Consider the following 27,990-nt stretch of genomic DNA (forward strand, 5'->3'; position numbering starts at 1 on the left):
TCCAGTTAGCTGATAGAATAAATTAATACTTAATTGTTTTCCCCCTTTCAATAAAAAAAAAAGTCATTTTAACACTGATTATGGTAACAGGTGTATAAAGAAAACGAGTGGTTTGCGGTGAACTGGGGAACAGTTCCATTCTAAATAACTTACCTCCAATGCTGTTTATCTTTGCACAGACTTGAGTTTAAAAGCCTTCATGCTGCTGTGCTTCACCCACACAGGTGTTTTCACTTGCGTCGCCTGATCAGACCTTTCGGAGCCGTGCGGGTGTGGACAGATTTCGTCTGATTGACATCTCCCTCGCTGTTTAGGAGGTGGGACAAGTGACAGACTTGTCATTTGCATGAGGTGTTTGCGTTCCTGTAATGTTCATAGCAGAAAAAGCCCAGGTTACTAATAATAACAAAATACGTCCAATCAATCATCCATGTTATTATTTCAGCTGTGATTGTTCTACTGTGACTGGATGGCTGAGGATATATCAGGCTTCTAGGAGGGGGAAGTGCCCCCCACCTTTTGTGTTGTGTCATTTTGGTCAACTGACGTCTTTCGGATGCTTTGTTTGAGCTCTTGGTCGTTAAAAATGTTTTTGATACCTGTCATTTAGTCCATCAAATGTCTGACAATAGTCAAATAAATGTCAAAAACAGTTCAAAACGCCCATCACCATGTTCCAGAGCACATGATGATGTTTTAAAACTGCTCAACAACTAAAGATTTTATAACTTAGTGTTATAAGACAGAAAAAAACAAAAGCCAGTACATATTTCAAATTTGCACTTGCACAAATTACTTACAGTACATGATCGTTGTGTTATCAAATATGTTGCTAACTTCCATAAATCCCCTCATGCGTGTCTCCAAATCATTAAATGTGTCCACAGATAGTGCTCTTTTGGAATCTTCAGTGCATCACCTGCATGTTTTGAATACATAACTTTTAAAAAACATTCTTAAAGATAGTTCATCTCTTGCTTTGACATAGATGTCAGACATGTCTGATTCAAACAATAACCCAAAACAACGTGATGAATTCAATGTGGCGCATGTTCTGACACAGCCAACCAGCAGGAGGCATCACATGCTTTATGCAGATGAAATATCTCATTTTCCACTTCACCTTCACAAGGTCTCCCCCCTTTAAATACATGTGAATGTTTTCCTCTGTTTTATTGGATAATATCACATTTAGTTGGAAAGAAATTCACTCCTAGAATCCACTGATAAAACTGAATGGATCACAGCACGAAACCTTCCACACCTGCAGGCTGAATTGTCACTATTATCAAATGTGTCATCTAGAGGTCATGAACACGGATGAAGGTGGTATTTATAGCTTTGGACCAGAAATTGGGTTCTTTAATTCAGTGTGGTTGGCACAGGGGAAGCAGAGGAAATCAATCGTTGCCATCATGTGGTTCAGATTGATCCTCTGTGTGGAGTCAGATCACAATGGTCCATCTCACACCTCCACAGAGGTACTACTGGGACCAACTCAGGGGACAAATATGTGTAAGAAGTGCAGTGGCCTTAGAGACAGACACAGCTACAGAGAAACAGGCTGTGTGAGTGTGTGTGTGTGTGTGTGTGAGACGTGCGTGGGAACATGTGATACGATGTACTGGAGCTGCACGACTGACTGTTTCTGTAGAGTGTGAACGTTGGAATTTTCAACAGTGTTTGCTTTTCCTGTTTCCTCAACTGGGAGTCGAGTATGTGACAGAAAGAGGAGGGCGCGGGGGGGGGGGGGGGTACAGAGGGGAGGGGCAAACACACTCTCTCAGTCACACCTACCCCACACAGTCTCACACAGCCACAGAAAGAGACACAACTCATCCTGACACTGCGAGGAAGATGCATGTGCGCAACAGAGAGACATCCAGGACAGGACAATAGCTGGAAAAGCTGCTGAGGCAAATACACGCAAAGGACTACAACCACACACACACACACACACAGAGACACACACACACAGAGCGAGAGAGAGAGGGAGAGAGAGAGAGCACAGCACACACAGAGACAGCAGCGTCTCAGGGACGACAGAAGACGGGGAAGGAGGCAGCATTTGCAGATTTATTGTGCTGCTCATAAAGGACATAAACAACAACCTGGGGGCTTCTTCTGCCTGGACTTTTAGTCTGTCCACTGCAAGTGCTGCAGCAGCTGCTGCTGCGAGACCACCGTCTCCGTGCATCTGTTGACAGCATCCGTATAGACTGCTTCACAGCCCGAGACCATGAGTGAGGCGAAGAAAGGCGAGCTAGCCATCCGGGATAAAGCCATCCTGCACCAGCAGAGGCGTCTGAAGCAGGCTACTCAGTTCACACACAAGGACTCAGCTGACCTCCTGCCCCTGGACGGGCTGAAGAGACTGGGCACGTCCAAAGACTTGGTGAGTGGACTTGGAGAGAATGTAAAGCTGCACTCATTTGATTGGAGGCTGTGAAGTGTGCTGCCAGGTGATCAGTTGTTTAAATACAGAGCGTCCAGTAGAAGCGGTTCAAGGTGTAGAAATTGTAATTATTCTGAAACATTCAGACTCGTGTCGGAGTTTTCATGATGGGCCTCGTTGTTATTCTACACATTTGTTATCAGTAAATTAACTGCAATGGCATCCTAACATTACACACTGGGTATGAGAAGCTACAGCAGCAGCAGCAGCTGATCAAGCCTCTCTAGCGTTTATACATTTTCAGATTTTCACTCTTTATGATTAAAGCAACATTCATACAACGTTACAACGTACATATGCAGTAGTACTCCCCAAAGAGTTGTACGGGTAAAGGTAATGAAGTTCCCTGTGTCAGCCTGTAGACTTGTTGCTGTTGGCTAAATGAAATATTGTTCTGCCGATTGCTGCTTCTCCAGAACTCGTACAGGAGACAGAGTGAAGTTTAAAGAGGCAATGTGATGCATCATGTCAGTTTGAAGTTTTTATTCTGGCCCCCAACTGAAATAGCTGGCAGTTTGCAGAAGCCTGCCGGTGAGCCGAGCACATCAGGGAGCCATGGTTGTAAAATAAGAGTACGTGCGGCTGTGGGTTTATGGGCTGACTGTGTTGTAAAACTGTCTGGTGTCTCACCAACAGAAAACTTCAGGTTCTATCATACTATACCTATAGTATTCAATTAGCTGTACTCCCCAAAAAACTAGAGCCACAGGAAGTAACCTAAAAACAAATGTCAGTTCGAGTTTCCCAGAGTCACAAAAAGTAAAGCAGCATACTCTCCCATTGAACCTGCATTGGTCCCGTGTCAGTTACAGGGTACAGCCACTGTTTGCACTGAGGCATTCTTCTCCTGCATGTGCTGCACTGCCTTAAAGGACACGGAAGATTCAGGGTCGTGCACTCTGCATACAGGGGAGCCAGGGCCACTTCAAATGGCGCCCTTATACATTCAGAGACGTACGACTTCGAGTTGACATATAGGATAAAAGACAGTCCTGCATGTGAAGTGGGACGCCTCCAACCTCTTCCCCTCCTCTTCCTCCAGAAGCCTGAATCGAGGCCGTTACACACACTCTGGAGAAACTCCCTGGGATAATCGTTATAACAATTTATTGCTCCACCACTCACAGTTCCGACTTAATAGCGGCTTCCCAGGTTCCTCTGGAGCTCTCCAAGAACCTCAGAACAATTGTTCTGGCACAGGAAGGCAGCAGTGAATATCCCGCTGTGATGCATTTATGTCTGCCAGATTTTAATACCAACTCTTCCTGCTAGAAAAAGCCTTCATCCTCCTGCTCATCTTCATTGACTCCTACATTATTTCTAATCTAATAGTACAGACATGATGAATAACAAATGGATTCACCCTTTCTCTGAGGTAAATCCTTTTAAAATGTGGATATAAGTAGCTGTATAATCATATAAACAGTTTGCTTTGTGGACAGTAATGTCAGTCCAACACTGTCTCAAAGACATATGGATTAATGTTCAGCTGCCCAATTCCAGAATAGTTGGGAAGAAAAACAAATCTCATCAACCTTTTATTCACAATGGAACACAAACAACATATCAGATGTTGAAACTGAGATATTTTACCGTTTCATGGAAAACAGCTCATTTTGAATTTGATGGCAGCAACACAGGCTGGAAAAGTCAATTAGGTTAATTTGCAACAGGTCAGTAACAGTGACACTTTTTACTCAGTGCTTCTAAAAAGAAAACCTTTTTAGTCTCCTCTCCTCACAGCAAAGCTAATGAGATTCACATTAGCCCAACACACACTGTGTCTGTGCCAATGAACACACTTAGCATGCTAACATGCTAAACTATTGAATATTTCATATTTTGTGCACAAGAAAAATGTCATGTGCACAATTTATTACCTTTGTCTTTTCTCTCTGTTGTAAATTGAACATCATTTGGTTTTTCTGACGGACTAAAACTGCACGGGAACATTTAGTGACACGTTACAAAAAAGCAAAAATAAAATACAACAATAAGATGGATCATATTTTACAAATAAAATAAAAACCATATAGCATTTTGGACCTGTGGCTGTTCGGAACTTCAGTCATTGTAAACACACATTGGTGGAGAGTTAGTGCTGAACTTAAGTACAAGTTAAGATATTTCTACTTGATTGTACCCATTTTCTGCTGCTTTATACTTCTCTACATTTCAAAGGCAGGAACACTTTTGTTGCAATACATTTATGTGTTAACTTACTTTCGGAATCTGATTATTAAAATAAAGTAAATGACCTTTCACCCCTGTGAGCATGTTAGCCTGCTGATGTTAGCATTTAGCTCCAAGCACCACAAGTCACGTCCAACATTAACACACATCCAAACAACCAAACATAAAATGAAAAAACAATCTAAATCCCAATGTGATTCCCTAATAATACGACTTTCATGGAGCTCAACAGCCTGTGACTTAGCATCTCCGGCAGGGGCCTAAAAACTAAACTAAAACCCTTCGTCTTAACACCAATCACTTTGTCCTAGGAGAGCAGCTCATCTTCATTCAAAAACAGGAGTTATCAAAAATGCAATCAGGCGCAGACACACACACACACTTCTTTAACGAGCATTTTCCATCGTTAAAGCAGCTTCGGGAAATTCTCCTGTATCTCATCTCTGCAGACAGCCGGTCCCAACATGCAGGCAAACCAAACCTTCACACACAAAAGAAGAGATCATCCAAAGCTGGCAGAACCTATTGTCTGTCTGACTACAAATCCTGTGTGTATCATGATATTTGATTTAATGCAACTCCACTGCTGCTAGAAAACTACTATGCTCTTCTTGGCCTGTGTTTTAAATGTCACCGATCGTTCTTAATGTCATTTATAGGATTCATTGCTAGGTGAAGACTAGATGCAGGTACCTACACTCCCCTCCAAAAGTATAGGAACAGTGAGGCCAATTCCTTTATTTTTCTGTATACTGAAATTTGGGTTTGGCATCAAAAGATATATATGAGACAAGAGGTCAACATTTCAGCTTTTAATACCAAGTATTTTCGTATATATCTTATGATTTTAGAGCAAACTTTCACTGATTACAGCTGTTGTACTCTGGATTACTTAATGAACTGACAACTGAGTGCAAGTGCTGATGGATTCATTGTTTTTTGTTAAGAAATAGATACATCATGCACATCTGTTTGTGTGCAATTGAATCTGCCCGCAAGGCCAATTAATATGCAGATAGTTTCTGAATCGTTTAAATATTCTCATCCAACTCTCCCTTCAGTATTTGCCAAATGTCTAATTCTTCCTATTAATATTCAAATGAACTGTCTGCTGCAACCCTCTGCTTTTAAAAGTAGTGACATTTTTTCTCAGTGAAGGCCGGGTCTTACACAGACACTTCAGTTGTAACCTTGTGTTTCTCCCTGTTCATTTCTGCACGCTCGCCTGTCCACTGTGCAATTCAGCAGCCCAGCCTGTTATGTAAGAGTGAAATTTGTTTTGCTGCTCTTCAGCCTGAGGTCCTTTCACTTTGAGCAGCAGCAGAATCACTCCAGCCATGTTGTGCTGCAGAGTGAGGAGAGCGGTGAGAATGAAAAGGGCAAAATTCCCTGCTTTAATGCAAGAGCGATGGAAGAGAAAGAAAGAGACGGCAGCAGATGAGGTCAGGGAGGATGCACAGTTTGATTTATGAAATGTGGTGTACGGCTTTGAGTTGATTCATGGGTGTAAAATGTAAGAAGAGTAAACAGGAGAGAATGAGTTTGTTGGAGGGATGAGGTTGGAAGTTACATTGAGTGGACACACTCCCTCACTTTTCATACAGCTTTAGAAATGAAAGGATGCAGAAGAATAACGGTGGTTTTGAAGCCGCGGTGCTGGGTCCTTCTGCATTACCATAATTTTTGTATCTTATATAATATGCAGAGTTTTCAGTTATGCTAAGCTAACGCTGCTGCATTTTTAGTTTTCACATACTTATTAATTTCCCCCTCTATCTCTTGGCAGGGAAGCGGATACATCTTATTCAAAAGAATTTAAGTATTCCTCAAAGTGAAGCAAACAGCTTGCAGTTGTACTCCTGTGTTTGCCCAGACTCATATTCTAATCAGTTCATCTATGAATTTAAGTGGATGTCAGCAGAAGATGTAATGAAATTCCCTCTAGTCCTTTCTGAGTCCTAGCACTAACAAGAACAAGACTGCTATGAGGCCACAGTGATGTCGATCTTTGAATACCTAAATCTAATCAGTCCATCTGAGTCCATGTGGATGTTTGTGCCAATGTCGAAGAAAATCTCAGCATATGTCTGAAAATGAACTACAATTACAACCCTGTCTCTCACCACAAAGGAACTAAAGTGCAAACAATACTTCTTCGTAGAAAACCGGAACATTGGTAGATTCTTTTTTCTAAATGAGTGAAGCGATGAGTCCCATGGAGGTGGTTCAGTAGAATGATGGGGGTGACAGTACACAGGTTAGGTGTCGGGCAAGGCACTGAACGTTAACTTCCCCCTCTTCTTGCATAAAAGCGTGAAATGACTAACTACTCTGTTTGTAGGACAGTCACACCGCGTGTGGGTTTGTTTGATGATGAAAGCCCCAGTATGTAACATTTTTATGAAGATAATCACTTCAAAATCATTGTGATTAGTGACAAAGAGAAACAACGTTTGCTCTTGGACCAGGCTGTAATAACTGGTTGTGTTTGTTTCATATGTGGTTGTGAAGTTGTAGTTTTCGATCATTCACACGTGTCTGACAAAATCAGACACGTCAGACATTTATTTTGCATTTTCAAGCTAAAATGAATATGAAATGATACTTTAATTTAAATGTGTTAACACATTTGGTTTTAAACGGTTTAAGTGATTTGTTTAAACATGCACATTGTCCGATGGAAGCTCCAACACAAAACGAGTGACCTTTAAAATCTCATAAACTCTCACCAGCCCAGTTTTTCTGCACATACTTGGTCTGCTGCTGCAAAGCCTCCCTCTTTTCTCCCTGCAGCTTAGCTGTCTACTTACTCATGTCCCGTCTTACAGATGAGTGAATCTGAAACCTGTGTGTGTGTGTGTGTGTGTGTGTGAAGGCCTGTCTAATCAAAAGACTAGAGTCTCCAGGTAATTCAGAGGACAATCAGAAGCAACAGAGCTGGCTTGGATGTAGGACTGCTGTATAGGAGGAAATGATGATGGGGAAAATCTGCAGTACTTTTGCATTCAGCAGCAGTACATTTATCCATGTCTTATCAGAAACGGGTTCATTCAGAAAAACCTGTTAAGCATTAAAAATAACATTTCAAAGACACACAAAACTGTGAGGAAAGGTATTCTCTCATTTCATCCTGGGACAGATTTTTATATTCACGTGCCCTCTGATTCACGCTCTGAACTGTTTATTTTTCCCCATAAGGCAAAGTCGCACGTCAAAGTGAAGAACAAACAGGACACGTTCACTCAGCGTGATCATCAGCCTCTCAGTATTTAGCCACTTCCCTTCCAAACTACCCATGTTAAATCGCTTCAGATCAGGCTGTATTATTAGCTCCCGGACAATTAGGTAGAGAGCAGTTAGTGTGAACCCGTCTCTCTCTGAGTCATTTGGAGCTGTGGATGGGCGGCAACACCCCCCTCAGCTGCTCCCTCAGTGCTGGGGAGGGAGACAGGAGGCTAAAAATACTCGGAAAAAACACACAACAACCCCGACAACAGAGGAGGAGAGAACACATGACACTGACATAAAGACAGGAAGCAGGAGAAGAAGAATGGCTCCAAATGGCTTCACACGAATTCAAATCTTTTTATCTATAAAATGTTAACAGCAAAATGGTTTCCTTCAAATTAAGGTTTGGGGGTGACTGTGCTAAAAATCTCAATCTAGAACAGCTTGCCTCTAAAAGGAACAGCAGGAGAGACTGCTCTCATGTCTGTCTACGTAACATGAAGCTACAGCCAGAGAATTTTTACATTGGCTTATATATCATAAAGACTAGAAATGGGGGAAACAGCGTCACTGTGTTCAAAGCCGGGTAAAAAGATACAGTTGGACACGTAACCCCCAGTACAACCACAACTTCCTTTTGTTTTTGCATAACAAAACATACAGAAACACAATCATAAGTGAGCTTGTTCCCTTTCAGGAGTCGCCACAGCGAATCACGTGCCTCCATCAAACCCTGTCCTCTGCATCCTCTTCACTCACACCAACTAACTTCATGTCCTCCCTGGCTACTCCTCCCACAGTCCAAACACATGCATGTTAGGTTAATTGTGCATGGTTTTAGGTCCGTGTATGTCTCTCTGTGACAGACTGCCGACCCGTCAAGGGTGGACCCCGCCTCTTGACCAATGACACCTGGATAACCTCCAGTGCCCCCGCGACCCTACGCAGATGAGCAGTTACAGATAATGGATGGATTTTACAGGAGCACAGTCTTGTCTGCCCTTGTTTTCAGTTATCCTGCTAAGCTAACTGGTTGCTGTATCACTATTTTACCACACTGATTAATTTGCTGAAAGCAGATATGTCTTAGTCACAAGTATTACTATTCGTTTAAGTTAAGCAAATACCTTTTCCTGTTCTCTTGCCTCACTGCCTTCAGTTGTATTCCTCTGTCAACCAGTCAAGTCACAGCTTACATGCCTGTTTGTCCAGACTCATTTCCCGATCAGTTCCCCCGTGAATAGTAGTGGACGTTTGTGCCAGATGAAATTTTCTATAGGCCTTTTTGAGTCGCTGCATTAACAAGATCACGATCAATATGAGGCCACAATGATGTTGATCTTCGACTACCTAAATCTAATCAGTTCATCTGAGTTGAAGTGGATGTTTGAAGAAGCCAATGTTGAAGAAAATCTCTCACAGCTTTTCTGAGATTTTGTGTCCGCAAGAAAAGGACGGAGGACAACCCAAAAACGAATGCTTCACCTGTGCAGAGGCATAAAATGAAAACAAACAGCTAAAAAAAAGCCAATTAGGTGACTAATAATTTCAGCCTTTCAACAATCCATAGATGGATTAAATAATCAAATGCAGTTTATTAAACACTGTTGACGGCCACATCTGACCCTTTTCTGACTGCACAAATCATTTTAAACCAGCAGAGCTTTGGCTACACATGAGATGTCAAGCGGGATTTTGACACATAATGAACACAGAAAAAAAATAATGTAAAGAGAAACAGAGAAAAACAGGCACTGTGGTGTAGATTGAGAGGCAGGCAACAGACGTGAAGCTGCTGGAGCCTCCAGGTCGGTGAGACAGGAAGTCATCAGCTGGGGACCTCGGTCACAATGAGAAAGAGGCCATTAGAAAGCTCACGTGAGCAGTTGGATTGGAGAGAGGAGCCTATTGCAGACAGATAATTAGTCCACATAAAAATTAGAATCTAATCAAGCTCTCAGAGGGAGAAATGGGGAGAAAAAAAAAGAGAGGAACTGAGAGAGAGACGAGGACATGGAAAGCTGGTGTCATAAAGTAACTGTTGTCTTTCTGTCCAACTGGCAGGAGACCAGATCGGTCTGGGTAGTGTTCAGGGGTCACCACAGGACACACATCAGATAAATCAGCAACAGACCACGTATGAAGAGAAACAAAGGGGACACTGTCAGTGACACAGCAGATCAGTTTTATTCAGCGCTGTACCGACTGTGCCAGAGCAGATGCTGCAGAGCATGAAGCATTAGTAATGTGCGTTTAAAGGACAACGCTGACATTATGGTCAAAAAAATCAAATGTGAAGACCAAAACAACAACAATGGGTTGTCCCCCTCCAAATGTCCTTCCTACACTTTAAAGTAAGGTGGGGGCCCTGCAAGCTCGTCCACCTGTCCTTTAATAAGAAGCACAGAACAGAAGCTTCATTGAAAAATGAGAAAAACTCTTTACACCTAAGAGCCAACAGTAAACAGTATTGATTGGAACATTAGAAACAAAGCAGCGCTGTCAAAAGAACATTTAATTTTCTAAATGTTACTTAAAAAGAATGAATCCTGTACCTTTATTAGGTTATGGTCGACACTGTAACTCATTTTTTGGAATAAATTCATAAGCATAAAGCCTTTGTTTTGTAACTTTATTTTAGCTGTATTTTATTTTTTAGCTGTTTAACTGTATGTTTTTGTATTCAGACTATTTTTAGCTGTTGATTAATACCCATTTGTTGGCCTAGTGAATATTTCCTACAGCAGGACTAAAAGAAAACTACATAAGCATATGTGTAATTTTAATCTAATAAGTGCAACAATGTGTGTCAGACAGAATAAGCATGATCACACACTGAACATATGTCTTAGTCTCTTTGTGGGATTTGTTCACACAGTGACTGAACATCTGTAAACTTATTCTTTGACCTTACATGAAATAAGTAACAAATTGCAGAATGAGAAAAAAAATTCAAAACATTTCAAGCTTCTCACACACACACAAACTTCCTGTAAAGAAATGGAGACTGATGGACTTTGTATTAAATCAATTTCATTAGCTCTCCGCTAAGCCTAATTAACCACAGTGAAAGCATCTCTATTTGCCACAATAACCAGAACACATGCAGTGAATTAATGTTCAGAGAGATATCGTCACAGTCGCGCCAATTTAACTCCAGATGCTTCAACAATGAAAATAGTCACCGTTCGATGACGTGTAACAGCAGATAGATACTGTCTTTATGGGGCGATGCTACCTGTTATCTTCTTAGATTTCTTGACAATAAACCCACGGAGGCCATAACTGATGCTCTGTCACCAGTCAGTGGAGGGAAGTAAGAAATGTTAAAATCTTCCGAGGAAAGAAATTTGCCTCATATGAGAGTTTACAAAGAGACTCTCCGCATGGTTTAACCTGCAGCAAGTGCAACATATGAAGTGGGTTTTGGGTTCTATAGGGCCAACCTCAATTATAAAAAATACTCATGATACAACACGCAAAAATGTTAAAGAGTAAAGAGTATCCACGTTTTGAATTTTTTTTTAAGTAGAAAAATGCTCTAAAATGTATCTTATTATGAAGAGTTGCTGCCAACGTACCCAGAACAAAACTAGCATCAATGCATTGTGCCCGTCCTTCTAACTAATCACAGAATTTCAATAATTTCGACTTGACTCACACCTTTAGCAGCTTCTTGTTTATTGTAAATTGAAAATTTTTGTGTCTTTCAACTGTCCCTCCTCGTAGTTTGAAAGATCTGCACATGTAAGAAAAACTCAACAGCTTTCTGTAAAGTGAACCGTAGCACTACTGGCAACTCCAAACGCCGCTCGCTAACTGCTTGTTGTTGCTAATAGGATTTGCTCTGCAGCTGACCCCGGAGCAGTCGGGCTCTGCAGAAACAGATGCCAACCACCAGAAGACACTGAGCGAGACATGATGAGGAAAATGACTAAAATTGCATTGTGTTCATTGTCTGTCAGATTCAATCTTTGCTTCCCTGCAGTCTGACGAGAGCAGAGATGAGGGAAAACTGCTCTCAGAGAAAAATCTCTGTCTCACTGGATTCCAAGTTTTTTTCTCCAAAATCCTAAAGCTTGACACGACTCTCATCTCATGCCTATTGAATAAAATCATACTGGTATAGCTCCAGACTTGATAAGCAACTTTATTAAAAAACTGCTTCCATTACTTCTGCAGATTCAAATTCCACAGATGCAAACAGACCTCTCACTATTCGCGTCATCCTTAAGCAAGCTGTATGTCGCATATTTATAAAATAAGATCATAATAAATGTGTGATTTAGACAGCGAGTGCATGGGTGTGAAGGAGTTTTGTTGGTTAAAATATGATGTGGAATACTGGTAAAACAAACAGAGCCAGAGAAAAGCTGTCAGGCCAGAGGAAGAATATAATAGAATAAACATGAATGCCTCTGTTGGAGAAGCTCTCTAGAGAAAGGATGTGGGAAGAAGATTGTTTTTACAGTTTCTACTGACTGCATTGAAAAACAACAGAGGAGTGAATTAAAAAAGCATTAAAAATGAGACTAATGGGAGGTAATGGTAGGAAACAACAGGAGAGAAGAGGAAAAGAAAGGAAGCTAAGGGAAATTAAAGCGAAAATAAGAGATGGAAACCAGAAAATAAATGGAAGTTAACGCGAGGAAAGAGACAGGAGAAATAAAAGAAAAAGAGGACAAAGGAGGAAAGGAAACGACACTGAAAAGAAAGTGGAAGGAACCAAAAAGAATGACAGGAATAAAAAAAGCTAATGGAAGTAAAGGAGGAGAGAAGCAGAGATGAAGGAAAAGAAAATGAAGGCAATGAAATGAAAGAATGAGAAGAGTGAGGAAAGAAATTGAAAAAAATATTAGTGCAAGAATGGATGGAAAAATGATGTTGGGTGAAAGGGAAATTAATGGAGAGGAAATGAGACAAATGAATTAAGTGAATGAGTTGAACAGATGAAAATGAGGAAATGCAAGGAAAACAGAAAAATGAAGACAGGAAAAATAAAAGAAGAAAAAGTAAAGACAATGTAAGGAAATAACAAAAAGATGGAACAGGAGAGTGTTAGAGAAAAGACATGGAAATGTGGGAGAAAATGTAACAATGAAAGGAGCTCAGAATGTAGGAAAAACAAAAAGGAGAAAATGTGAAATAAACGGGTCGAGAAAAGAAAGAATGAAAGACAGTGGAAGAAAAGTAGGAGACAGGATGAAGGAGAAAGGAGGGAAAGGAAGAAGCATAATGAAAGAAATAGGTAACGGTGGAGCTGAAAAGAAAAAAAAGAGCATCTGACAATGGGGAAGACAATGGGAAGAAAAAGAAGACAAAGAGACAGAAATTAGGACAAAAGAGGAACGTCCACAAAGGAAAAGGAAAAGAACGAAAGCTAATGGAAGGGAATCAGGAGAGGAGAGACACAGAGAGGAGAGGAGAAGCCACCATCACTGTCTGTTTATAACTCAGCTAAATGCTGCTCAGCCACAGCTGGAGCTCAGACAGGAACGAATGGGTAAAGTGAAGTCAGTGACAGGCTGGTGATTAGGACTTTCAAGTGTTTCATTGCTGCTGATTGTTCCGCAGCTTGGCAGGAATTCAGAGTATTCTTTACAGCATTTACAGAGTGAGGCAGCACACCATCACATTATTACAGCCATGAGAAGGTTAAGCAGCGTCAGTCTCTCTCATTCAGCCCTCGATGGCATTTCTCATTTATTTTTCTGTCTCCATATGCTCTTTAGTTGTCTTCTTGCTTGCCGCCCCGAGGAATCGTCCTCGTCTTCATCCAAAATCTGGTCAGGAATTCTTTAACAACAGAATCCAGCATCACTGTGTTTTCATGTTAATCAGAGCAGAACATCAAACAGTGACCACTAATGTCAAATAATAAACAGGGAATCGGGCAGCGGGCTCCATCGCCGCTATTCATTTTTGTCTGCATAAGCTATCTCTGAGTGGAGGTCAGAGCCAGACAGCCACAGCTGCCGCATAGAGAACCCTCGTAGACACAAAATGGTCGGCTTTAGTTCACCGTGTCACCGTGAACGCCATCATCCACAGTGTCAGTGTGCATCACAACAAATCACACACTCAGCCCTATTCGCACAGCTCCTAAGGAATGAGAAATGTACAGTCGTATGACTGGACATTTGATGTGTGTCAAAGGTCGTTTGCCAGGGACACACAATGACAGAAGAGCTGCGGAGTCAGGCAGAGCCGTCATGAGCCACGTTTCAAGGATGGTGTTGTGCAGCAGAAACACTGATGCAGAGCTGCAGATGGGTTAGTGTAGGGCTCAAATAGTTCAGGCTCAGGTTAAGTTCCAAGATAAATGACGTTAGTGACACCATCACACACCTACTTCCTTATTATAGTAACCGTATGCCACGTTATGTGAGGATCATCATTAAAGCGCATAACTTCGAAATCTGTCCTCGCGTGGAAAAGTCCTGTGTCTTTGTCACTTTATATGTTACCTCACCGCTTAAGGCATCAGATACTGAATCGTCAGTGTTTCCACTGTACTAACCTGGAAGCTCAGAGCGTCGATCACCAAAGCGAACGCCCCAAGTGTCGGCGTGTAACACGGACGGGACTGGACAGCGCGGCACTTTTTGATGTCTCAGGAATGAGGTTCTCCTTAAATCTGCAATCACTCATTATTTGTGGCCTGAAACAAACTGCAAATGCCACAAACGATCACCTTCTAACACGGTGACACTCACAGAACAACCTTCTAATTTCTTTGAAGCTGTTTCTCTGTCCACCTGATTATTGAAAGTCCTAGATTTGTCCCCCTACCCGCTCCGGAGGAAATATCTCAGTCATTAGCTGCTAAATGTGTCTGTTGTTTGGTGCAGGTGACGTACACTGGATCTTTAGAGCTTTTTAGGGTGAAAACATCTGACCACATGTTGCTCGAAGCAGCACAGACAAGTACAGTGAAAAAGGGCCACAACAGTAAAGATGCTATAAAACGCGGTAGAGAGTCAAGTAATTATTGTCAGAATGTGAGACTCATGCCTCTTTAAAGCTGAGGTGGAGATAGCTGGGCTTTTTCATGACACGTTTGTTCATTTGAACATTTCTTAATGTCCCGGTGATTTGGGATCAGAAAACATTTAGTATTATGTTGTGTGGCGGTGGGAGCAGAGGCTTCCAACGGTTGAATGTATTGCGAAAGTCAAAAGTTTATTATTACTACAGTGAACAATCCAATTTTTGGAATTTCTGCCTAAAACCAACTTTCCCAACAAGCTCGCAACCTGTTATCTTTTGTTTCCCTCTCTCCAGCAACCTCACAGCATTGTCCAGCGACGCCTGCTGGAGGGAAACATCACACGGCTGCGAGGGGAGGCTCGGGACCCCAGCGCCAGGGTTCGCTCCCCACTGGCCGACACCAAGGACGGACCCAGCGAGGCCGAGGAGAGGAGTGAGAGCACAGCCGACGACTCCACGGAAGAGAGGGAGTCTCTGGAGGAAAGCGAGAGGAGCCTACGGTCGGACGAGGAGGACGACAGCAGCGAAGCTGGAGCCAGACAGATGGCTGAGAAGACTGAGGACACGGGGAGCTCAACCCTGCTCACAGCTCTGGTTGTTCAATGCAAGGTACTGCACCCTATAAGCTATGACAGCCTTCACCCACATTCATGCTTTGACACTCTCCATTAAAACTGAAAACATAAAATGAGACAAAGACAGCCCCACTGTGCTCTCATGACTCACCATCTACAGCCTTCTTCATTTATTCTCTGTTTACAACACACAAAAAGCTGCGTGATTGGATCAGGTGAGCGGATAACTCAGTCACCTGGTGACAAGACCAGCTGGGTGAACAAGTCCACATGGGCCCCAAATGCACAAGGTCCTAAAACGGGTCACATTGTGGACAAAAGGGAGAAAAAGCAACAATGAAGTGGCATTAAAACCTATGGAAGCATAGGGCCTAGGGTTTGGTTTTACCTGCTTGTAGCCCACCTTGGCCCCTGTAGCCTCCTACGTGAAACTGCTACTTTGGCCCTACTGATAATGCAGAGGCAGACTCAGATAAGGATGAATAAGACATTTTCGTAATGCCTCAAAAAGGTGTTTTAGGATGCAGCTGAGACAACAAGGGACATTCCAGTAATTTAGTGTTGTACTTGAATAAAAAAATGCTACATACAGACTAATTTTATCCAATCAGAACAGGCTTGTAAGGAGAGTTGTTTCCAGGCAGCTGCACACTAAAGAGTCTGAAAGGTCTGCCATCATAGAGGGGTGATGCACGTTTAAACATGGAGCACATTCTCATATAGTCTGGCTGAGAGGACATGAAGCATCTCACCGGGCTGTTGCTATGAAAAGCATCAGAAACACCTTTCTCGCCTCTGCACAGCTGTCCAATCACAGTAAGAAGTGGGCGTGAGTGTGCGGGTGTGGTTTCAGAAACCTATTCAAGAATCCAACAATCAGTTTTGACTGAGTATACTTGTGGCTTGAGTCACTACAGGTACTGGGTCCAACATTTTCCACACAGCTCAGCGGTGTTTGCCCACATCTTTCAAACTTTATCAAACACAGGCTTGTAGTTTAAACAAGTCTTCTGACTTTCTAGCCTACAGGTTTTTTTTTCAGACCCAATGAACTGTCTGGGCTTTGTCACAGGCTGTGTCTGAAATCCTCCCCATACTCACTTTATGTGTGTTTTGCAGTAGTGTCCGAATGTTGAGTGTGTAAATCTATCCATGATACAGTGCACTCAAAGTATCCCACAATGCAACGCTCCCCATTTTAGAGATGAGAAAATTACTGTTTGATGCATTATTTAAAATGTTTTAAACTCAAATTTAAAAACCTTTATGGAATGAGTAGAATGTATATTGAAAGTGAAATAGTGTGTTTATAAAGTGTCAGAAATGTCAAACGTGTAACTTATCTGCCATTTGTTTACTCCAACTAGTCATGAGCTTTGCAGGGATAATCTTCATATGTACAAAATATCTGAAATCAACTTAAACGGGCTTTATAATAGGTCATATATAATGTTAAATTAATTGTTCAGATTTTGTCAGTTCTCCTTGTGCTGAAAGTTTGTTGTTACTCTGGCAGACGGTGCCACGTGGGGGGTTGGCGACCAGGATTTTAGGCGACCAGGCCAGGCCAGCCCCCTGGCTCCACCCCTCTAGATTATACAGGAAGTAACGAGTGAGTAAGCAGGGGGTGATTACGGATGCAGCCACAGTCTCCTGGTTTCACATGACATGCAACACGTGACTGGTTGCCATAACAACAACAGCAGTTGTTTCACACTGGAATCAAACTCCAGTCTTTTGGCTAAAAGTGCTGTGACCCATCCAACACCCTAACACGTCTCCTTACAAACGCTGGACACTGTAAATGTTCCCTGCATTGCCAAGCAGTAATACGATGTGTATTTGTTGGTCATTTTAGCTTCTATTCCAAATTGTGTAAAGTGTTTCAATCAATCAAGACTAGAAAACTAAAGCATTATGTGTGTAATGACTCATGCTGTCTTTTCATACAGTTTGAAAGACATTAGGCACTAATGCTTGTCTGGTTTCACATGGAGATTCCCCGGTTCCAGTGACAAGTGTATGAAGAAAGGTCACAGAAAATACAAAATATAGATTTAGCTTGTTCTAAACACTGTGTAGCCACAGTATGGGCCAAGCATCAAGACTCTGACGGTTGATTTATACAATGAATTCGATGAAGTATCTGCTTAATTTATTTGAACAGATTTCCACAGAAAAAACAACTGATATCACAGAAAATGAACATAGAGCAGGTTGTTTTCCTCACATGTGGTTTTCTGTTTGAAAAAATAAGTCAGCTACATATATAATATAGCTTTAAAGACTAAAGTGTAAATTACAACAACTGAGTTGCTTTCTATTAAGGAAAACCTACCGAATATCTTGTTGTTACATATTTTTCCTCTTTATTGTTTTAAATTAAAATACTTTCAAGCTTTTACAATTTGATCTGACAAAAAGTGTAGTTTGAAAATTGTACTTTATTCAGACCCCTCAGCGACTAAATGGTTAATTAATCAGCTGTAAAATGCCAGTGATATATTATTTAGTTTAGCTGCAGCCCAACAGTATTTACTGTGTAACAAGCTTTCACTTCAGTATATTGTATCCTTCCATCAAACAACAGGTCTGCTCACATTTTGATGGGTTTTTCTCTCATTAAAAGATCAAAACCAACAAAAAAAACTCCTCTAAAAGTAATAACCTCTTAAGTGAGCTCAACTACACTATACTCTATACTTGACTCTATTTACTTGACTCTGTTCTGCGTTTCACAGAAATTGAGACAAAAATAGTTGCAGAAATCCTCATTACTTAAACTATATCCATGAGGTTAAAAGCTAATATTTTGGAAATTTAATAAAGGGAACTGCAGCCATGTCTGACAAGATATTTGCATCCTTTGAAAGAACTGAATACAGCTTTTGTGTATTACAACTAGTATAGTCCACTTATTCAGTACATTCAGCATTTTTCCCTATTACTCACGGTGCTTTAGTGGGTTTTATCATCAACTTGTTCCTCGGTTACACATTCAGTTACTATTTTTACACTTCAGGGAGCGAGAGGGATATTTAATTTATTTTTTTTTTTGCACTGCTGGGACTGAGACAAAGGAGCAGGTTTGTGGGCCTGCTGATAAGCTGCTGTGCCTGCGAGGACAAAGGGGGCTAAGCTCAGCCTGCACAGAGTGTGAGCGATCAAAACAAGCCTCATGGAAACTCAGCTGTATTTTTTCCAAAGAGGAAAATATCTTCTGGTTAAGTGGGTAAGGTATTGATTTATGAAGGAGATGACGGGGACAGAAAGATCTACAGGCGCGCTCGGGCGGCTGGATAGTAAAAACCCAAGTAGATGTTACAAAATCTCTTTATATGAAGCCCTATGGCCTTCAAATTATTACTATTGATAGTTTAAAGAGAGTGAGCCTCAGTTATTGCCAGAGCCTCTGATGCGTTGTTGTAACCATCATTAGATTACTATTGAAACCAGAAAACATTCACCACTTTTTCCTCCTTAAAGCATTATTGATAGAATTCACTATGAATGAATAAAGAAAGTAGCTGAGATGTCTCATCATTTTTAGAAGTAAAAATATCTAATTTATTCAAGGTTTGATCGGCAGTGAACTGTGTGAGCATCCTGCTTATCTCACATGCATGCAGAGCCGCCATATGTTCTCAATACATTATTCATTCTTCATTTTTTCTACAATCATGTGATGAACAGACAAAGGTTCTCATGAGCCACTGCAAGCTGCTGCACTATGGAGGAAATACTTTTATCATAACTGATATGAAGTGCAGGAAACAGAGCAACCGTCAGATTCAGAATAAGACACGTGCCAGTGGAGGACGGAACAGGGGGTCTCTGCTGCGGGAATGTGGTTTGACAGATTAACGTGGACATTTTGAAAATGCATTTGTTTTATTGTAAGAGTGAGATCAGATTATACAACTCTCACATCGGTTAAACATGGAGCTGCAGTCGAGTCAGTGCACAGGCTTCACATGTACTTAAGTAGATTTCATAATGGCTACGTTTAATCCACTATATCTGTAAACCATATCTTTACTTTTACTCAACTACATTTCTAATCAAAGATAAGAGGACTTTCCTACAGAAGACCAGAGATTTAGTCGAGTGTGGAATAACTGTCTGGTTCTTTGTCGTACAGAGGCAGGTGACGTGAAGCAAGTGACGTAAATTATGTGACAAAGCATGAGATTTAAAAAGCACCCAATCATGTTAATTAATGTTTTTGTGCCTTACACTAACCAAACTGCTACATCCAGCATTTTGGATTTTCTGAATGTAACATACTTTGGAACTGGGCACATACAGTATTCACTATCTTGGTGCCTGGACCCAAAAAGGTGGAATTTCAACAGACAGCTGCCGTCCAACGTCTGGGGTGGGGGGCTATGTCAATAAATGGACCTGTTCGTGTTGTGAGAGGGTTTGGACAAATGACCTGTGTGTGTGTGTGTGAGAGTGAAAGTTGGACGACTGGTTGCTACAGGCAGAAGTTATTTAAGTTAATGTAAGGATCGGATGTTTGTATGGAAACAAATTATCCAGGATTTGGTGGTGAACTTTACTCCCCCCTCCCCCTCTTTCTTCCAGTTTTCCTCACACTGATGTGACTGATATCCATCTTCACATCTGACTCCAGACACCAATAAACTCAATATTGTTTAGGCAAACATGGGAAACTCATTAGTGCTTATTTTCCCATCCAGCAGTTACAGAGCACCGTGACCGGAGGATTAATGAATAACTGCTGAGGAAACTGTCTATGTTGTGGAAACACTTCTCTGAAGAATCAAACACTGTGTGAAGAATCATCTCAGTTTATGTGCTCTGTGTTTACTCAGGTATAACTCATTTACCTTTTGTTCACCTCAGAGGTTTCTGCAATAAGACCAGCAGGTGATTTTTTCCCTTAACAGTCAATAAACCCAACCCCACGTCTCCTGGACATGTAGACACCGGTCATTATAGTAGGACCTTAACCACCTCTTAATCAACTATGTTACCTCAAGAATGAGCGTTGGCCACAAAACCGAGAAGTAAACCTTTCACAGTCACGTGAGCCATTGTTAATACTGATTATAGACACTTAAAAAATGAAAACAGTTTTGTTTGCAAATCTGTGACCTTTGAGTTGTTAAAACAAACGACTATAAGTTAATATTTCATGCTTTAGTTATACATTTGAGATCATTAGGTCTCAGCACTCAGCAGACTGAAGAATCAGCATTTTGTCAGAAACATGAACCGAACACATCAGCTGATTAACCCAAAAACCTTGATCTGTGATTGTTTGGTTGTGTTTTTACCTTCACTGTTAAAACCCCCACCAGAGACTCAAAACAGACTAAGACCAATCTCACAGGCAAAATACATCATTGGCTTTCAAAGACTCCTCAGAAGTGTGTTAGTGCATTGTTGTAGTTGGTCGTCTCCTCGCGTGCTGTGGTGCCCGGGTGAATGGGGAAAAAACAAAACCACACTGTGACACCCAAACCTGTCCTGTCCGTCCTCTCCACAGTGCTGCGAGGCTGAAGTCAAGGCATCTATCAACACCGGCAGCCAACATAACCACATCTCCACCACCTGCTGCCAGAGGCTGGGGTAAGAAAACACCCTGCTCGCCGCTGCAAATGCACTCACGACACACTGCGTGCAACTGATTAAAGAAAAGTAACCTTTACCTAAAAAACTAAAAGGTAAAGACATTTCTGTAGTAAAATAAACGTAGCTATAATGAGAAATAATGCGGATTGTTCAAGAGCCTTAAAGACCTGAACATAAATCAAATCTCAGCCTGCCGCTCACAGCACTGTGGCTTGAGTGGCAAAAGGAGCTGACGAATTATGCTCGTATCCATTTCAAATCAGCTCTAAAGGTAACAGGTAAACAGTGAAAAATAAGGAATCTGTGAGTGTTTCTGCTGCATCTGATAAAAAAATGTCTCAAAAAGGTTTTAAAGATGTTGACTTTGTGACCCTGTGTGTGTCATTAGACTGGTGCCCAGTCAGGACAGTTCACCGTGTGGTGTGGGCAGCTCAGTGGCGGCTCTGCAGCTGCAGCTGGGCAGACAGACGGTCCAGTGTTCAGCTCATGTCAGAGGTGAGAATATTGGATTGAATTAGAAAAGGGGGATGTAGAAAAAGCTAAACACAATGTGGGATGTCAGTAGCAGCTTTTGCCATCATTTACTGCAATATATCTAACTTTTAAATTCACTGGTGCTAGAGAGGTGGTCAGAGGACTCCCCGAGTCAGCATATTTTATCACCTTGGCAACCATAAATCAAATATTTGTTAGGATATCACGCTGTAAAAAAACAAACACGAGCCTCGTGGTGGTGCTACAGAAACCACGGGAGGACCAGCAGAGCGTTTTGTTATCTGCAAACTAGGACCAACTACATCAAACATCATCACAATCCATCCAGTGCAATTGCTGTTAGCACGGCTAAAGCCTCCATGTTTTTTCCCCGGCACACGTTCACAAATGGTGCTGCTGGCTCTCCAGACGTCAAAACACACAGGCTGACGCTACCAGGACAGCTGCTAGGTTTACAAGAATATGTACCAATATTTAAGAATATCTCTCCACGTCACCACACGAAAATAAAACAGGCAAACTGCTAACTGGAGCCAAACTTCATAAAAAGGGAGTCCAGGATCCTGATGACATAGTCTGGTGCTAATTTGACATTGTGTGGGCACTGGTCCAAAGACCAATGCAGATAGTAAACACTAACAGTCTAAACTGGGAGGGCAGCGACTACATTTGCATCATCGGTGACCCTCTGCATCACTTTCTTGGACAGGAACTACCAGGGTTTATTTTTGTCAGGAAAAAGGTCAGTTTCCTTTTAAAGACATTTTCCTTCAACTCACTCCTCAGTGTGTTTCTTCTTACATGGACTTGAGACTCAGTGAGTTTCTGTTTTTCTTCTGATGTAAGTAAGAAATACCAGCTCGCGTGCAGGTGACAACGTTCGCGTGCAGCGAAACTGCAAATGTGTTTTTAAAGGGAACACGAGCTCCAATGCTACATATGTTCTGAATGAACCAAACTCTACATTTAGTGAAGTACAGCAAATTGCAGGGAGGTGTTTGGCGTCGTTGGGACGGTGTACAGAGTCCAGGACTGTCGGCCCACAGACCTGAGTTCCACTCCAGCGTCCCAAGTTCAGAGAAAGATTGTGGATTTGCATCAAAGCAATTAAACTCATTGTATGTGAATTCGTTTTGAAATGCTTTTGAACATCAGGCATTTACATGATGGGCAAAGAGGAAACCAGCCTGCACTAACATTATGCACCTTCCCTATAACCTTTATTTATTCAGGGTCATTTGACTAAGAGGCAAAAAACACATATTCTGAGCTGCTGACCACTGAGTAGCTCGGGACCAGGAGTCCAACCACTGTCCCAGTGGTTTGTGGACAATTGCTCTTTCAACGGAGCTACAGACATAGTATTGTGTCTTCCCCTTCATCCTGATTTACGGCTTGTCATGGGGATTATGTCACAGAATAAAGAACAACGATTGTTATTTTTATTTATTTAGGTTCCTGTCTTTGCCTGCTCGTTCATTCGTGCTCACCAAAGTCTCTGATTTAACCCCTGGGCCCTGAACATTAATTTCTCACTTCACCCAAAACTCACACCCAACTAACAAGTACATCTGTAACACCTGTTAACACAGTCAATAATAATATAGTGGTGGTGATGACTTAACTGGGATTCAGGCTAATGTGTGTTTGTTCACATGACGCTGCTAATTAATGAGTATCCATGTGAATTTCATATAGCAATTATTACATTCAGTTTCTTTCTTTTTTTTTTCACATGCCCTTATCTCCCCTCTCTGTTTTCTGTTTCAGAGGATGAGGTGTTTGAGCTGTGCCTGGGTCTTCAGACTCTGTCGGAACTTAAAGTAAGGTCCTCATTCGTATCGTTTGCCTTTTGGTGTGTTTCTAAAGACACAGATGGTCACATGCCTTTAAATAAGGACAGAAAATTAAATAAGAGCTGACAGGAAAATGAACATTCTAGGCACTGTGAACTGTGGGAAAGGCTGGGTAGAGTTATTTTAGTGTTACAGCTTTCAGATTCCCACTGTGCAGGTACATCCCAGATTGTAACTTCCTGTTATGAAAAATTTTATATGTGCACATTTGAAAAATGCACAGTGTCTGGTTAATATTCTACTAAAAATCTAATTAGACTGGGACTTAAGGACACGAAAGGAACACTAGCTTTGTAAATGAGCTTCTTAATGTCTTTGCAAGTCACTTTCACTAGAAGTTGTCATGAGCAGAGTCTTTATTAATTATGATTAATGCCATAAATAGTCATTGGCCTCCGTGAAATGTTATTCAACTGAGAAACAGCGAGAAAACTTCACACTGTGATTTGATAACGACAAGTTGTATTTCAGAATGGAGGAAAAGTTTTCAACTAACAACTTCAAGTGTTACATTTGTCAGTTTCTGCAAGTTACAGCCATCATGGCTCTTCCACAACACTGAATTCATGCTCTTAAGCAGCTACAATCTGCAGTTGGTGAACACTATGCAGCATTAACGACTAAAGTGGCAGAAATTCCCACCATAGTTTGTAAAAACAGAGCTAAATTAGAGTGGATATTAGAGTTACGTTCATCAGCTGAATAGAGGCGAATACAGAAAATTGTTTTTTAAAAATCTGTTAATTCAGGTGCGAGCACAATATCAACTACCAGGTCCACAAGATGAAAACATATCAAAGATTATTGGAACCAATGGCCAAAATCTGAATAATGAAAAACCAACAAGTTTGAATTTTAGTGAGTAAAACATGTTAAAGATCTTAAAGTGTGAAAATATGGTACTGAAAACACAATGAGGAGGGATGAGTTTGGCTTGAGATCGCTGACAGCATAGTTGTATTATCATACAATATACTATAGGTATATTGATCTATTGAGACCTGAGAGAAACTGTCATCGTATCCTGTATGTGAATACAGGGTAGCTGTTCTGAGGAGGCTACTTTCTGATCCATCAGCTATAAAATGTTTGATTGTTAATCATTTAATTTCTGACCAGACTAATCATTTGAGCTCCTTAATGATTAAACAAAAGAAGGAAGGACAGAACAAAAAAACAGTGAACAATTATCTACAGCACATGTGGCCTGGTTGTAACTGGTTTAGCTGAGTCTATCAACGGAGCCACTTTTTTCACAGTCCTCAAGCGGTGAGACTGTTTTACTTTTATTTTACTAGATGAGGTAATGAGGTAAAGAAAAGTATGCTGATCACTTAGAAATGAATATATTTAACGCTTTAACAGGGGAACTCTCTGCAAATGAACAGAAGGAAATTTATAAGGACTGAAAGACAAAGGATCTGAGAAGGAAAGAAAGACAAGGACTAAAATGAGGAAGCAACAAAGAATAGTAAACACAGCAGGCAAACAATGAAGCAAGGAAAAGGGGATTAATGGAGGAACAAAAGGAAGCAACAATGGAAAGAAGAATAAAAATAAAGGAGGAAGGACAGAAAGAAAGAACAATTGAAAGAAGGAAGGAGAAAAGGAAGGAAGTAAACAAGGAAAAAACAACAGAAAGAAAGGAAGGAAAGGGAAAGAATAAAGTTCGTAAAGAACGTAATGACATTTGTCTCCTGTCCCAGTGCTGCTTGGACCTGAGCCGCCGGGTCCTGAAGCTGCAGGGCTGCGGCGAGGAGCTGCCCTTCTTGAATCCCTCAACCGACACCCAGTGCCAACACGACACCAACGAGAACCTGTGAGCTCGACTCTGCGGCGACCGCTGCCTCGAATGTCGACCGGCCGCACATTCGAAGCCGTTTGTGTCCGGACCGTGCGATCACAGTGTCCCTCACTGCCAGAACAAGGATGGGAACCTGCCACTGTTGTTCTCCAGTTTACATCATTGTGTTTGTAGAATTACGACATTTCCCATGATTATCTCCTCTGTTAAATTAGTTTGGTTACAGAGCGGATGAGTTAATCCAATCTGTGAGTCTAATTATTCTTTAGGATTATATATGTATATGAAATCAAATCATCTGTTGAGCTGTCAGAGTGCACTGAAGCTCCCAAAAAAGATATTAGTGAAAAGTTTTGTGATCTGGCTGTAAAAACAGTCACTTTCAGTCACGTTTAATTGTACACAATCAATCAACAATGACTTCAATTTAGAGTTTTATATTATGGGATATTTTTGTTAAAAGATAGATGGGAGAAGGTCAACACCACATGGAGGCCTTGATGTGAAGCTATAGCCAGCAGCTAGTTAGCTTAGCTTAGCTTAGCGTGAAGAACGGAAACATAATCATTTCGTCATTTGCAAAATTTAGTACCCACTTATTTTGAAATAGTATAAAAGAGCAAAGCAAAGAATTTTTTTCCACATAATATTTAATGCACAATTAGCATTAGCACAAAAGATTCCTCATCAGAAATTAGAGTAAATTTCATCAAGGGGTATAAAATTGGCACTTTTAAAAATTGTCCTTATTTTTCTATAATTCTTTTTTAATAAACACGCCTTGATCATTTTTGTTACTTCTGATGATAAAGTTTGTACAAGCTGAATGTGCAACATTGTCATGTTGGGTTTAGGGCTTCGTTTGCAGCCCCTTACGCTGAAACTGCATGAAGGAGGATCCAAACTTAACCCTAAGTCTAGTACATTAACTATATTTGCCTATCACCAACAATTTCTCATATCTGTTCATAACCTTTCATTGCTTTTAGATACTGAACAATATATTTGCTACTTAGCTACTTACAGCAACGCTCCCCCTCCCTGCTCTGATCCTCCACCCTCCGCCAGGCTCTGCTACGCTCTGCACAGCCCTTCAGGAGTCAGCCACTGTTGAATATCAATAAATAAGAAGCTGCAAAACTTAGTGATGGAGCAGAAATTGTTAAAAGTCTCTGATTGGTTCAAAGAGCCAATCAGCCAATCTTTTTCCAAATATGTCTTTTTTTCTCCACCGTAAGATTTTAAGATATTTGAAAACAGTTTCATAGTGTTACTTTAATGTCCAGATGTATAACCAAGATAAGATTTGTATATTCAATCACGCCACATCTTAACAACTGCTGGCTAAAGTCACACATTTACCAAACTGTTATTCGAATGGAAAAGATCTTCATCATCATATTTCCCAACATGTCGAACTGTTGTTTTAAGACACGACTCATCTATAACGTGTCTGTACTCAGGATGCTCTGTAAAGGGTTTTCACTGGAAACTTTGAGCCAATCTCATGTAATTACATCTGGACCAGGCTGCCTCCTTAAGACGGAGATGTGAGGAGGAAACCATCATATATATAAGTTTCTGAAGCCCTTATGTTCAGCTTTTTAAAGCCCCTTAGCTCTTTCCAAAGGGCTAAGTGCAGTAGTTCCCTCTAAACCCCTTCTAATAACATAAAAATTGATTTCACACCAAGTCAGCCACATATATTTGAGTCAGACTCAGCTACAGAAATATCAAAACCCCTCCATCTGCATGACTTTGTAAAGTTCTGCCTTTGTAGAAGTCTGCATGTTCACGTGCTTGTCTGATTGTGTCCAGTTGAAAGCCTGAGGTTGGTGGATGTGTGTGTTTCCGTGTGCATGTATGTGTGTGTTAGGAGTCACGGCAGGATTTTATGACTTTTTTTTTTGCCTTGTTGATGCTCCATTTTCACGTGGCAGATAAAGCTCCTATCATCCCCCCACCGACCCACTGGGCTCCGGTTCAGAACATGCTGCCTAAAGCCGACCCAGCCGCCTTCCCTCCCTGCCTCTTTCAGGGGATTTCAATCTCTTGACTGAAGTGTTCAAGCTCGTGCTCCGCTTTCTTCAGAGTCTCTTTACCACCTTCAGGGTGAGGTGGTACGTTCTTCGGTCTGACACCTCATGTTTGCCGTCACGTGGGAACAGAACGAACTCCCCCACTACAGTGCCACCTGCCTCTCTTTGCCTCTCCGTGTCTTCATATTGTGAAGGAGAGCTGCCTCACCGAAGGCCACCGTGCTCTGCTTTAATAACACCTGAACCGTGCCGTGCTCTGGACTGTGCTACAGTATCTGTCTAACCTTTGGAAGAAAGTTGTCCATGCATAGATCGACAATCTTTGTTTCTCTTTGATGTACTAGTGACCTTCCTACACGGTGTGAGAGGAATCGATGTATGACAGAAATTTATTTTTGGTGTTTCTCTTCTTCTGAACAGTATTTTCTCTGCTTAATAAAGTATGTATTCTGGCTATAGCTCTGCTTGTATTCTCAATTTTAATATGAAATGACACAGCGTGGAGGAGTGTTGGGCCTATTATGTGAAAGTGCAGCTGTTTAAAATCTCTAATCTCCGTCTGTCTCAATAACGTGAATTGGCAGACTGACTGTACTTTTCTTAGATCTCACATTAATTCCCAGGGTCTGTACTAGCAAAACAAGCCCGTATGTTCCCTTCACTGGTACATTCTGCTATTTAAAGAGCCAAACAGTCACGTTAGATGTTCCCACAACACCACCGGCTTTGACAGTTGACCCCTCTGACCATC

The 27,990-nt window shown here is 41.3% G+C and overlaps 2 protein-coding genes across 2 annotated transcripts in view; one reads left to right on the forward strand and one right to left on the reverse strand.

Annotated features, from left to right (window-relative positions):
- Positions 1-175: 175 nt before the first annotated feature.
- itfg2 (integrin alpha FG-GAP repeat containing 2) overlaps positions 176-27,990 on the reverse strand; it is a 46,746-nt gene continuing 18,931 nt past the window's right edge. The window contains exon 12 of the mRNA XM_067490360.1: positions 176-363. Coding sequence (XP_067346461.1) covers positions 311-363 — 53 coding nt within the window. The 3' untranslated portion in view covers positions 176-310. The remainder of the gene's footprint in view (positions 364-27,990) is intronic.
- On the forward strand, positions 1,768-27,697 carry nrip2 (nuclear receptor interacting protein 2). Its single transcript, XM_067490364.1, has 6 exons — positions 1,768-2,395; positions 15,161-15,475; positions 20,960-21,042; positions 21,434-21,540; positions 23,311-23,363; positions 25,103-27,697. The coding sequence occupies exons 1-6, from the start codon at positions 2,240-2,242 to the stop codon at positions 25,217-25,219; spliced, it is 831 nt and encodes a 276-aa protein (XP_067346465.1). The 5' UTR covers positions 1,768-2,239; the 3' UTR covers positions 25,220-27,697.

This window comes from Channa argus, chromosome 21 (assembly GCF_033026475.1).
Source record: "Channa argus isolate prfri chromosome 21, Channa argus male v1.0, whole genome shotgun sequence".
Taxonomy (NCBI): Eukaryota; Metazoa; Chordata; class Actinopteri; order Anabantiformes; family Channidae; genus Channa; species Channa argus.

Bases quoted from the DNA above. Each gene is read 5' to 3' on its own strand.
- nrip2 (XM_067490364.1), top strand. From the start codon at position 2,240: ATGAGTGAGGCGAAGAAAGGCGAGCTAGCCATCCGGGATAAAGCCATC. The intron at 15,476-20,959 runs GTACTGCACCCT...TCCTCTCCACAG, and splicing joins CTCTGGTTGTTCAATGCAAG to TGCTGCGAGGCTGAAGTCAA. The intron at 23,364-25,102 runs GTAAGGTCCTCA...CTCCTGTCCCAG, and splicing joins AGACTCTGTCGGAACTTAAA to TGCTGCTTGGACCTGAGCCG.